This window comes from Stegostoma tigrinum, chromosome 20 (genome assembly GCF_030684315.1).
Source record: "Stegostoma tigrinum isolate sSteTig4 chromosome 20, sSteTig4.hap1, whole genome shotgun sequence".
NCBI lineage: Eukaryota > Metazoa > Chordata > Chondrichthyes > Orectolobiformes > Stegostomatidae > Stegostoma > Stegostoma tigrinum.
The window spans coordinates 38,725,725-38,739,650 of NC_081373.1; the positions used below are offsets into that span (position 1 = coordinate 38,725,725).

General features: G+C 49.4%; 1 protein-coding gene across 3 annotated transcripts in view; it reads left to right on the plus strand.

Annotated features, from left to right (window-relative positions):
* The window catches only part of LOC125461849 (inositol polyphosphate-5-phosphatase A), a 499,445-nt gene that overhangs the window by 469,626 nt on the left and 15,893 nt on the right, over nt 1-13,926 (plus strand). For all 3 annotated transcript variants that reach the window (XM_048551135.2, XM_048551134.2, XM_059653108.1), the window contains exon 14: nt 4,856-4,924. In XM_048551135.2, coding sequence (XP_048407092.2) covers nt 4,856-4,924 — 69 coding nt within the window. The remainder of the gene's footprint in view (nt 1-4,855; nt 4,925-13,926) is intronic.

Here is a 13,926-nt window from a genome sequence, read left to right on the forward strand (position 1 = left end):
ATGAAACTTGAACTAACTGTGCATATGGCAGCAATACCTCTTGTTTTAACCACTGACGTGTTCATCAATCTCTCATCCATACTGTTAGCGCAGAACCACATTAATTGGGATTGGCCAGGATACTGCTGAAGGACAAATGAAAATCTGTTCTGCCAAATTCTTTCAAATGTCAGATGTTTTGTCTAGCCATACATATGGATGGCATTTTGTATCTTTGTTGTACAATGATGTGTATTTTTTAACATAACTGTTAGAGGCCTTCATAAAAATAAGTTGTAAATATTTTTGACTTACTTGTGAAGAAGAATGAGTTAGTTTAGATAATCATGGCTCACTGGTAGCTCTCTTATTTCTAAGTCAGAAAATTTTGCTTGCAGCCCGACTGCAGGACCTGAGCACATGAACGAGGCTGATGCTTAAATGCAGTATTTGAGGAGTGCAACATTGTTGGACGTGGGGCTTTGTAATCTGGCTGCCTGCTTAGGTGTATTTCCCAAGATTTCAGTTGTACTTCTATTAATCGACCTTTCTGTACATGTTACGACACACCGCCAGGGCAGCTGGGACTTGAACCTGGAATTTCTGGCCCAGAAGCAGTGACACTATTACTGCACCTCAAGACCCTTCCCAAAGCTTTAACCTACGATACACTGTGGCCTTTATAATGGCTGGGCCAAATGGAGCAGAAAGCGGGGAGCTTGGGAAGAAAAGTGGTGAGCAGGAGGGCCAGACAGAGGTGGCAACAAGGAATTGGCAAAGCAGCAGTTTGTTATTGTTAAAAGAAGCTGAACGTGCTCAATAAATGCACTAAAATTGGAATAGAGAAAGTTAGTTGGGGAACATATCTAATTTACCTGTTGAGCAAAGAAATTAAAATGTGCTATCAAGACCTGCTTTAAGTGGGGTATAACAGGAACATGGTAGGCTACTCAGCACTTCAAACCTATTCTGCCATTCAATAAAATCATGGCTGAACTGATTTTAACCTTAGATCTATATTCCTACATTTCCCCGATAATCTTTCATCCCCAGATAATCAAGAGTCTATCCACCTCTGCTTTAAAAATGTTTAAAGATTTTGCATCCACTGCCTTTTGAGAAAGGGAATTCAAGAGACTCACAACCTTCTAAGTAAAAAAAACTGTTTCCTCATCTCTTTCTTAAATCGGCAACTCCTTATTTTTAAATAACAACCACTGGTTCCAGATTCTCCCCAGGAGGGAGCAGCCTGTACTTTCCAACAAAGAAGAAATCTTGTGACCATTAAACCTCAGGCAGATTTGCTTGTGTGTCAACTTCTGGGATGCAAGGTATCACAGGTCATGCAACGGTGTCTAACCCTGTGGTATATTTAATTCACAAAGGATAGATATTTGTGCATGCTTTCTAAAAAGTAATACAGTGAAAGTGTGATGATTTTATTCTAAGCTAACTTAAATAATATCATTAAACAAAAAAAAACAAAGACGCAGAGGTGCTGGAAGTCAGAAACAAACACACAAATTGCTGGAAAAATTCAGCAGGTCTGGCAGCATCTGTGGAGGGCAAGCAGAGTTAACGTTTTGGGTGCAGTGACCTTCCTTCAGAACATTCAGTTTGCCTGTTATTTTTTCATCAGTTCAAGTGTCTGCTTGGCTCATTTGCAAGGACCTTTGTCTTTACAGTTCAAATCCCTCTCCTATGCTTGACCTAAGTCTAGCCCAGCATTTGAGTGCGTAATCTTGGCTGGCACTTTCTTAAATGAAAACGCCACATCCACCTCTTCAAGTGGATGATACTTTATTGAATAATAGATTGGAGATATCCTTGTGTTCAAGCCACCATTTATACAGCAATCATCAATTGTAAAATGGGACTGGCTGTCTGATCGCCCTCAGTTGATTTCTCAGAGATCAGCATCATGCAGGTATGGAGTTCCAGTTCATTGGTGATTCCTATATTTCCATAACTGAACAGAATATTGATTTGTTTAACTTGCTAATAGGTGGGAGTGTGACTTTTCTGTATCTCATAAAAAACTACAACCTTCTTTCATGTTGATACCTGCCTTCAAAAACACCTACTAGAACTTTGAATATGAGCTGCCAAGTACGCATGGTCTGAGATATATATCCACATAGCTTGCTTGTTTCTAGGGGAGTTTCTCCATTCTGTAGTTCATTTAGACAGTAAGAAGTGAACTTTATATTCTTGTACCTCAGTCATGTATGAAAAGTATAGTGCCCTCCATTGTTCGTTTCATAAACTTTTAACCATATATGCCAATTATGCATTAACTACTTGAGAAGTTTTGAAGAACATTTAGCACAATCTTCTGCTTTCCATGGTGCTCAGCCTGGAGCTGGGAAGCATGTTTTATCTGGCTGGATGATGGCATAGCTGGACCCAACCACATTTCTCCCTCTGCCAGAATTCAGTTCTGGGCAGAAGGCACATGGTTGTCCTTTCTGCTTCACCAACAGATGAGGCTCTTCAGTAGGCAGTTTGTTTTTTGAAAAAAAATGTATTCTTCGACCATTTTCAGAGTTAAGAGTCAGCCACATCACTAATTAATGACCATTTAAGTGCCCCATCCTGCCATCGGTGTCAAAAGGCCTGTCACCACAAGGTGTGCACAGTAGTTCCAAGAATGTAACCAGCTTGATAGTTTCCAGTTTGAGAGCTGGTGGGGAGATGAGGTTTGTTTGCTCGAGGGGGGATGTCCCTCAATCGAACACAGTCTGAAAGGCACCTAGGCTGAAGCCCCTCCTCAGTCTGATGCCACCACCCCCACCCCGATCCCCATCCCCCTGTCCAGTGATTCACGAGCCAGGGAACCCATCTTGACATTACTTACCCGTGGCCCCTGTCACTGTGTGACCCTGGGATTCCAGGGCCTGTCTGTTGTTCTGCTGAGCAGCAGAATTACCAGCCTCTGATGGATTGACTGGCAGTTTTTGTGACTTCCACAGCCTGGCTCATGATCTCAGGGGAAGGACTATCGCTGGTCCCACCATTATCAGGTTGATTCAAGGCCAACCCATAAAGACACGGCTTTGCTCTTGTGCCAGCTCCGCAGCAAGGTCTCACCGAGATTCTGTGTATTATTACAGATCGATCAGGGTCAGCCGATTCATTTTGCTGATCCCTCTATTCAAATTGTGTTTCCCTTTTGCAAACCCATCATTATTTTATGAAATGAAAAATGCTTCAGCGTTTTTAAACAAATGAAAATAGCTTGCAGAGAAAACTTATAGAGAAGGTTACCAGTCATTTACATCAGAGATAAGACCATAATAGGAACCTGATTCTCATTCATCCAAAACTATTCAGTTTGTCCTCACAGAAGCAGATGATCTACAGTTCAGATATCCTTGCAGAAGCTTTCAGTGCATTTTAGACCAAAAACATTAGTGAAAATTTCCCATACTTTATATCAGATGTTAAGCTGACCTTTCAAGCCTCATTAATATTAGTTTAAACAGTGAGCTTTAATAGTGTCTCACTTTGAAAGGTAAGTATATTCCTAGTATTAAGATACTTAGCAATTGGTCTCACTTACTTTCTTTTGTCTGGTCATAAATTTCACTAGGCATTCATAGGTCTGCGAGAAACATTGCCTGTCCAATCCCAAAACTCTTTCTTCACAAAGCAATTCTCTAAATGTCATTCAGAATTTGGCCTCGTCAGAGACAGGAGTATTACACAGTACAACTTCTTGCAACTTATTAAAAAAAATTGTGAAGACCCTCCACTGGGCCCTATTCAGGGTTGCCATAGTAACTTCATCAGGTTGAAGCACATGCAACAGCGCAGGGGACACAGAGTGCTGATGGCAGTCCTGGAGACACCACATAAATGTGTATTTAACCCTGACCCACTCTTCTGCCCTTTCACACGGCACAGCACAAAACAGAAATCCTGTTCTCCTATTAATGGGACAAAATAGAATTAAGGGAATTAGGCTGTCAAATAATCATGATGCAAAGTTACAAATGCTAAGCATCAAAATTTTCAAGTGCAGTTGTTACTAAGGTGCTGTAGAATGAACAACAGAAAAATCATTGCCCTCAAAAATTTGATTGATATAGTTAGATGACTGCGCTAATCGACAAATGACACAGAAATTAAGGCTTTTTGTATGAATAAACCGTCACCATAAGTAGGACACTCTCCACCAGAACTAATCTTAACTTCAACTTCTTTTGAAAAACACAGTTGGTTACTAACTAAAATGAAGACTCGCTCTTAAGTAGAAACAAACTGATGCCTTAAACTACTTGAAGCCATAAATGCTTTTAAAACCAATGTTTATTACTCAGTCATCTGCTTATTCTCTGTGGCTTTGTGTGCAGATTAATACAAAACCTTTAATGATTATGTGTTAATGACCACTAATACAGTCTTTTAACAACTGTGGGCAACTACCCTGAGTACCTGAGTCGAGTGTAAAATAATCAAACTGTTATATGGGAAAACTTGCCATGTTTGAAGGTGCCAGTAATAACAAAATTGTCAATATTAGAAACTGCCATGTAGTAATAACACAAAGACCACCTTGGAGGTCAAATTATTGTTCAGCAACTTTATTCACCCATTTTGAGAAAGATGGTCTTCTCTCTGCTACCCTTCACCATCCCAATACAGTATATTGGTTTTGATTTGTAATTGCTGGAGCAAATGGTTCACTGACATTCTGAACAGTTTTAACAAATCTATGCAGGGGTGGCCTTCCAGCTCTACTTGTTTGTTAAAACTCTTGTAAATTGCTTTCTCACTGCCTCTAAATATTTGCCTTTGCAGCAGAGCAATTGTGAAAAGACCTTTGCTGTGAATAGCCACTCTGTCTCTAAAGAAAGTGATCTCTGTTTTACAGGCAGAAAATGATGAGAAGTCAGTTATCTATGACAACATTGGACCAAATGTTTGCATGGGGGACCACAAGGTAAAGAGTACTTTGTTGCTAAATTCAACAGTTTTGTTGAATGCAATGAATGCTATTGTCTCTTTTATTGGTAACATTACTGTATGGCATGTTGCATGCTAATTATTTTTATTTTTTTTACTTATAGTTTATTTCCCAAAAGGTTATGTACGAATTGACTGTCATGTTGTAATGAGTAACTATTGAATTATAATTTAGTCGGGAGCACTACTGAATCAACTTCTGTGGTCAGAGACTGCAACTCTGGAAAAACCACATGGACTAAACAGCATAAATTCAAATTGCTTGGTAATCTGCTTTCAACGTATTTAGAATTTAAATGATGTAATGATCTCATTCCTTGGCTGTAATTTTATAGGCTATGATTTGCTCAGTCCAAGCAGAAATGTTTTGATACCTAATTCTTTAAATCTAATTTTCCCCCCAGGATGTAACAAATCCTGCAGTATTCTAAACATGATTACTAACTCAGTTGAAACTGTCCATAGCTGTTATATTGAATATATAGATGCTAATACATTGATATAATACATAAAGTTTTTAACTTATGTTTCTAAGATTCTTTGAAGTCATTCCTAAATACATAGGCTAGGTATCGAAAGTGTCAAAGTCTGTTGGAAGTTTTGGTTGCACTGTGCTCTCAAATCATCACCAAAGAACAGTACACTTCATTATTATTTTTGTCAGGCTATTGCAGATTTTAAGAGCCAATTGCATCAGGACAAGGTTATTGGTAGTTTTCTTCAGAGGGGAAGCAAACCCACAAATGCTAATGTAGACAGCGTATCACCATGGAATCAGACTCATTGTATTCAATTCATTTTACTCACTCATAGGTGCAATTCTTTCTCACCTGACAAGCCACCTCCACTGAATTGGAATTATGCAGCACGGTAGCTCAGCAATTAGCACTGTCAATTCCACTATCCGGCAACTGTCTGTGTGGAATTTTTGTATTTTCCCCGTGTCTATGTGAGTTTCCTCTGGGTAAACCTGTTTCCTCCCACTAAGGTGTAGGGATGTGCCATTTAGGTGGGTTATCTATGGGAATGCAGGGTTTCAGGGACAAAATAAGGACGAGTTTGGGCGGGATGCTCTTCGGACGGTCAGTGTGATTTGATGGGTTTCTACACTGTAGGGATTCTATGGCATCAAAGCTCAATTAGCAACTATGCTATGTACCATCTGAAAGTCAGATTTTTCAACTTATCATTCATTGCAGATTTTTGTGGATGCACAATACAATAGTAAACAAAAAGACAAAGAACTGTGGATGCTGGAAATCTGAAACTGAGTTTCTCCAGCAATTTCTCTTTTTGTTCACAATACAATACCGTAGTTATTGTCCGATGCATCAAAATTTAGACTTGATGCCCTTGTTCCCCTTGGATATATCAATCTCCCCACTGGGTCATTTTTATGAGTAAAATATCTGTGATTAGCTGTAGAACTGAATAAGATGGCCACCAAAGTTGAACAGTGTGCAGACCATGCTGGAGTCATTTTGAAAGGTATTGGATATATAGTTAAGACTGTGATAAAGTCTGCTTCAAGAATGTGATGGCAATGGATGTAAGTTTGCTCGCTGAGCTGGAAGGTTAGTTTTCAGACGTTTTGTCACCTTGTTTTTATTTGAAAAAATATACTTTATTCATAAGATGTACAAAAAATAAAACCTATTTATACACCTATCCAGTCATGCAAGCCGCTCCAGGTTATCCAGGGGGTACATACACCAACTAAAGGAAAAAAGCAAACAAAGAAGATAATAAACAAAGCAAAGAAAATACCCCGGCAGTCGTCACCCCGCACAGTCCCCGTTGGCCCCCTGACCAGTTGGGGAAGGCGCCAGCTGGGCCCAGTTACCAGATAGGGCCCTTTTTCCTATTCTGGACGAGGGGTTTCATACCGTGGTCTTTCCCCACCCTGCCTTGGCGGCGGCTGCCCCAAGCTTCAGTGCGTCCCTCAGCATGTAGTCCTGGACCTTGGAGTGCTCCAGTCTGCAACACTCGGTCGGGGTCAGTTCTTTCAGCTGGCAGACCAGCAAGTTGCGGGCAGACCAAAGAGCGTCTTTCACCTCATTGATGGTCCTCCAGGTGCAGTTGATGTTGGTCTCGGTGTGCATCCCGGGAAACAGCCCGTAGAGCACGGAGTCCCATGTCATGGAGATGCTCGGGATGAACCTCAAAAAATACCACTGCATCCCCCTCCAGACTTCCTGCGCACAGGGACACTCCAGAAGGAGGTGATCGACAGTCTCGTCCCCCCCGCAGCCGCCTCAAGGGCAGCGTGCGGTGGCGCAGAGATTCCGGGCGTGCATAAAGGGTCTCACTGGCAGAGCCCCTCTCACCGCCAGCCAAGCAATGTCCTTGTGCTTGTTTGAAAGTTCTGGCGATGAGGCATTCTGCCAAATGACTTTGGCAGTCTGCGTGGGGAACCACACAACGGGATCCACCCTCTCCTTTTCCCGAAGGGTCCTGAGGATACTACGTGCTGACCACTGTCTGACGGCCTTGTGGTCAAAGGTGTTTCCCTTCAAAAATTTCTCCACGAAGGACAGGTGGTACGGGACGGTCCAACTACTCGGAGCGTTCCGCGGCAACGAGGCCAGGCCCATCCTTCGCAACACCGGGGACAGGTAGAACCTCAGTAAGTAGTGACACTTGGTGTTTGTGTACTGAGGATCTACGCACAGCTTGATGCAGCCGCACACAAAGGTAGCCGTCAGGGCGAGGGTGGCGTTCGGTACGCCCTTTCCCCCATTTCCCAGGTCTTTGTACATGGTGTCTCTGCGGACCCAGTCCATCCTCGACCCCCAAATGAAGTGGAAGATGGCCCGGGTGACCGCAGCGGTGCAGGTCCAGGGAATAGGCCAGACCAGCGCCACATACAGCAGTACCGCAAGCCCCTCGCACCTGACAACCAGGTTCTTATCCGCGGAGAGGGACCAGAGCGTCCACCTGCCCAGCTTCTGCTTCAGTTTGGTGATACCCTCCTCCCAAGTCTTAGTGCACGCCCCAGCTCCACCGAACCAAACACCCAGCACCTTCAGGTAGTCTGTCCTGACGGTGAAGGGTATGAAGGAGCGGTTGTCCCAGTTCCCGAAGAACATGACCTCGCTCTTGCCCCTATTGACTTTGGCACCCCAGGCCAGTTCAAACTGGCCTCCACTGCCTGGGATAGTCACACCCTTCAGGCTCACGTCCTTCCTGATGGATGCGGCGAAGGGCTCCACACAACACACGAACAAGGCAGGAGAGCGCGGGCAGCCCTGCCTGACTCCAGATCTGACGGGAAAACTGTCTGATTCCCACCCGTTGATCGAGACTGCACTAATGATGTTGGTGTAGAGCAGCCGGATCCAATTGCGGATATCCTCCCCGAACCCCAATTTGGAGAGGACGTCCCTCATGTAAGCATGAGAGACTCTGTCGAAGGCCTTCTCCTGGTCCAAGCTGACGAGGCAGGTGTCCACCCGCCGGTCCTGTACATAGGCGATCGTATCCCTGATGAGCGCGAGGCTCTCAGCGATCTTCCTGCCTGGCACAGCACAGGTTTGGTCAGGATGAATCACCGACTCCAGGACAGACCTGACCCGGTTGGCTATGACCTTGGCCAGGATTTTGTAGTCCACGTTCAATAGTGAAATGGGACGTCAATTCTTAATTTTTTCCCTCTCCCTCTTCCACTTGCAAATGAGGGTGATGATGCCCTTCCTCATGGACTTGCACATTTCCCCTGCCCGAAGCGCACTATCGTCCACCTCCAGCAGGTCCTGGCCGACTAGGTCCCACAGAGCGGAATACAGCTCGACCGGTAAGCCGTCACTCCCGGGAGTCTTATTCCTCTCCAAGGACTTGAGGGCTCTGGTCAGCTCGTCCAGGGACATCGGCCGGTCCAGCCACTCCCTCGTGCCGTCGTCTAAGATCTCGTGATAGACGACAGGAACGACTCGGAGACCGTGCTGTCCGTGGGCTTCGTGTCATACAGTCCAGCATAGAAGGATCTGCTGATCCTCAAAATGTCGGGCCGAGACAACGTCACCGAGCCGTCGTCCTCCTTCAGCCGGCTCAACACAGAGCTCTCTTTGTGCACCTTCTGAAAGAAGAAACGAGAGCACGTCTCGTCCTGCTCCAAGGAGCGGACCCTGGACCGGACGATTATCCTGGTGGCCTCTGCGGCGAAGAGCGAGGCTTGCCGGCCCCTCACCTCGCGGAGGTCCTCCGTGACATCGACCCCCATCAACTGCAGAAGGAGCAGGTTCTGCACCCTTTTTTGGAGTCGCGACAGCTTTCCCCGCCTCTCTCTCGCCTTCCAAACACCCTTGAGGACAAAAAACCTCTTGATGTTCTCCTTCACCGTCTCCCACCAGTCGCCTGGAGACTCAAAGAGGGGTTTCACAGTTCTCCAACCGGCGTACTCCCTCTTAAGCTCCTTGACGTTCTCTGGGGTCAACAGAGTCGTGTTGAGCTTCCACGTCCCCTTGCCAGCCTGCTTGTCGTCCTGTAAGTGACAGTCAGCCAGCAGGAGGCAGTAGTCAGAGAAGAACACCGGCTCGACGCCAGTGGACCTGACCGAGAACGCCCGGGACACAAACAAGAAGTCTATCCTTGAGCGAATAGACCCGTCTGGCCGCGACCAGGTGTACCTCCACTGCGCTCCATCTGCAGGGGTGCTGAAGACATCGAGCAGCTTGGCGTCCTTCACCGTGCCCATCAGGAATCTGGACGTGACGTCCAGTTGACAACCCCACCCGCTGTCCCCACGCTGGATCTTCCATCTGCATCGATGATGCAGTTGAAGTCTCCGCCTAGGATGACCGGCCTGGACGTAGCCAGCAGGGGTGGAAGCAGCTGCAGGACGCCAACCGCTCACTCCGTACCGCTGGGGCGTACACGTTGATCAGCCTCAGGGGAGCGTTCCTGTAGGTGACGTTAGCGACGAGGAGGCGCCCCCCACCACCTACTGAACTTGAGAGATGGCGAAGTTCCGCCCCCACAGCAGAATAGCCAGGCCCGAGGAGCGACAGTCGTTACCCCCTAACCAGATCGAAGGCCCACGGGTCCAGGCGCCAGACCATTTCCCGTACCTGCCGAGGTGCAGTATCCCGCACTCCTGCAGAAACAGGAGGTCCACCTCGATGGTGGTCAGGTAGGCCAACGTGGACACACATCTTGCGGTGGACTTGACGCTGCGCACATTAATGCTCGCAACTCGTACCCCCACTGTGGGCAGTGACCGCAGTACCCTCCCCAAGTCCAAGGTCCAGCCCCTCCATCTGTCCTTTCATGCCCATTGCCCAGGCTAACTGCTGGACGCTCTCCGGGCTCAGGAAACCGTCCGTGCTGCCTTCTGAGTGGCACCCCCGTCGGGAGTACGGAGCAGGAGGGTCCGGCTCTGGGTCAGGCTGGGGACGCGCTGTTTCCTCCTTCCCGCCTGTAAGTTCCAGGGGGCCCTCCCCAGCGGCACATGACTGGGTGTCGGAGGGAGCCTCAGGATGCCTCCCGTCACCTGGAAGTGGGGTGCTGCTTTCCTTCTCCCTTGCGATCTTTAGCTTCTGCTTTGGGCGGGCCCTCTCTGAATCTCCCTCATCAGAGGAGCTCTTATAGCCCCCCTGTAGCTGCCTCTTCCCGCCTGATGGTTGCGGTTCTTGGGCCCGCCAACGTGCCTTCCTTCTCGCTTTCCGGACCGTCATCCACTCCCCTGGGTCGCCTGTCGCCGCCTCCATCAATACATGTTCATGTATCCTGGTCAGGCAGAAAGCTAGCTACCAGGATACATGAACATCAACTAGCCACAAAACGACATGACCCACTATCACTCGTATCCTTACATACAGATGAGGAAGGACACCACTTTGATTGGGACAACACATCCATCCTAGGACAAGCCAAACAGAGACACGCACGAGAATTCCTAGAAGCATGGCATTCCAACTGAACTCCATCAACAAACATATTGATTTGGAGCCAATCTACCATCCCCTGAGAAAAGCACAGGAAATGACATCACCAACGCAGGAAATGACATCACCAACCCAAGGAAACCTGAACAGATAAATAGAAAGTGGGACATAACACCAGCGCTTCGTCAGAGGCTCACTGTTGATGTTACCTAGAATGGTGACGAAACATCTGGGAACAAACCTTACAGCTCAGTGAGCCAGCTTACATCTGGAACAAAATAAAGACCCACTCTCTTGTGGACCGAGAAGAGGAGAGTGCTGTGTTGGAGGTGGAAGGAGGACGTCGGGTTGGCTGTGCACCCTTGCGACCAGTGGATCTCAATGCTGGCTGCGGCCTAACGCTGGTTCAGGGGAGCAGCCAACCTGCAACGATGGCTGCAGCAAATGCTCGTGCCCCAGGTCAGGGGGTCCGGAACACCATCCGTGTTTCTGTAAAGAAGGTGGATGAAGGTGCACCTGTGGACCGCACCTTCTTCGTGAAGAGGGTCCTGTTGGACTGTTGTGGGTTCGCTGCTGCGGACATTTACTGCCTGCAGGATTTCCCCGGAGGAGGTTTTTACGACGTGACCTTCAGGAGTGCCAAGCTTTGCGAGCGCTTCCTGGAGGTTTTCAAGGAGAAAGGAGGTGAGGGCCCCCTCTCTGTATTGACCGCTGCCCCGCTGTTTGTGATGCCAGCACAGAGGAGCCGTATGGTGACTGTACATATGTACAACCCGCATGTGCCAGCAGTTGATGTCCTGACCTTCCTCGGAAGGTATGTGAAGGTGGAAGGGGACCTAACTGACATCATGGACCCCTTTGGCATCTGGACGAGCAAGAAGCAAGTCAAGGTGACGCTGAGGATGGGCGCGGATGGAAATGTCGTACACCCACCGTCCAGCTTCGCGATCGGCGGGAGCAGGGGCTACCTGACCTATGCAGGGCAACCTAAAGTCTGCCATGCCTGTGGTAGGTCAGGTCACGTGGCGGCCGACTGCAAAGCCACCATCTGCAGGGAGGAGGGACACCTTGCAAAGGATTGCCCCCAAGAGAAAAGCTGCAACCTTTGCGGGGAAGCGGGCCACCTCTATAGGGCATGCCTGCAGCGGGGGACCACCTACGCCCAGGTCGCCAGCAGGGGCAATGCGGGGCCAGCCCCCCCGGAGGAGAGGAAGGCACCAGGGCCCAGCAAGGACCCCACTGATGTACAGGAGGGCCAGGCCGTGCATGAGGGCCCAGCCCCGCAGGATGGGCCCGAGGCCAGCAAAGGGCCCCTGCAGGCTCCGCTCCCCCCCGATAACCCGGAGTCGATGGAGGCGGCGACAGGCAACCCAGGGGAGTGGACGACAGTCCGGAAAGCAAGGAGGAAGGTGCGTTGATGGGCCCAGGAACCGCAACCATCAGGCGGGAAGAGGCAGCTACAGGGGGGCTATAAGAGCTCCTCTGACGAGGGGGATTCGGATATGGCCCGCCCAAAGCAGAAGTTAAAGATCTCGAGGGGGAAGGAAAGCAGCACCCCGCTTCCAGGTGACAGGAGGCGTCCTGAGGGTCCCTCCGACACCCAGTCAAGTGCCGCTGGAGCACTGGAGGGCCCCTCGGGACTTCCAGGCGGGAAGGAGGAAACAGCACGTCCCCAGCCTGACCCGGAGCCGGACCCTCCTGCCTCCGCACCCCTGACGGGGTATGCCACCCGGAAGGCAGCACCGTCGGTTTCCTGAGCCCAGAGAGCGTCCAGCAGTTAGCCCGGGCAATGGGCATGCAGGGACAGATGGAGGGGCTGGACCTTGGACTTGGGGAGGGTACTGCGGTCACTGCCCACAATGGGGGTACGAGTTGCGAGCATTAATGTGTGCAGCGTCAAGTCAACTGCAAGATGTGTGTCCACGTTGGCCTGCCTGACCACCATCAAGGCGGGCCTCCTGTTTCTGCAGGAGTGCGGGATACTGCACCTCAGCAGGTACGGGAAATGGTCCGGCGCCTGGACCTGTGGGCCTTCGATCTGGTCGGGGGGTAATGACTGTCGCTCCTCAGGCCTGGCTATTCTGCTGTGGGGGCGCAACTTCGCCATCTCTCAAGTTCAGTAGGTGGTGGGGGCGCCTCCTAGTGGCTGACATCACCTACAGGAACGCTCCCCTGAGGCTGATCAACGTGTACGCCCCAGTGGTATGGAGTGAGCAGTTGGCCGTCCTGCAGCGGCTTCCACCCCTGCTGGCTACATCCAGGCCGGCGGAGACTTCAACAGCATCATCGATGCAGATGGAAGATCCGGCGTGGGGACAGCGGGTGGGGGGAGTCAACTGGACGTCACGTCCAGATTCCTGATGGGCACGGTGAAGGTCGCCGAGCTGCTCGACGTCTTCAGCACCCCTGCAGACGGAGCGCAGCGGAGGTACACCTGGTCATGGCCAGACGGGTCTATTCGCTCAAGGATAGACTTCCTGTTTGTGTCACGGACGTTCTCGGTCAGGTCCACTGGCGTCGAGCCAGTGTTCTTCTCTGACCACTGCCTCCTGCTGGCCGACTGTCACTTACAGGACAACCAGCCGGCCGGCAAGGGGACGTGGAAGCTCAACACGACTCTGTTGCCCCAGAGAACGTCGAGGAGCTTAAGAGGGAGTACGCCGGTTGGAGAACCGTGAAACCCCTCTTTGAGTCTCCAATCGACTGGTGGGAGACAGTGAAGGAGAACATCAAGAGGTTCTTTGTCCTCAAGGGTGTTCAGAAGGCAAGAGAGAGGCGGGGAAAGCTGTCGCGACTCCAGAAAAGGGTGCAGAACCTGCTCCTTCTGCAGTTGATGGGGGTTGATGTCACAGAGGACCTCCGCGAGGTGAGGGGCCAGCAAGCCTCGCTCTTCGCCACGGAGGCCTCCCGGATAATCTTCCGGTCCAGGGTCCGCTCCGTGGAGCAGGACGAGACGTGCTCGCGTTTCTTCTTTCAGAAGGTGCACAAAGAGAGCTCTGTGCTTAGCCGGCTGAAGGAGGACGATGGCTCGGTGATGTCATCTCGGCCTGACATTTTGAGGATCAGCAGATCCTTCTATGCCAGACTGTACGACACG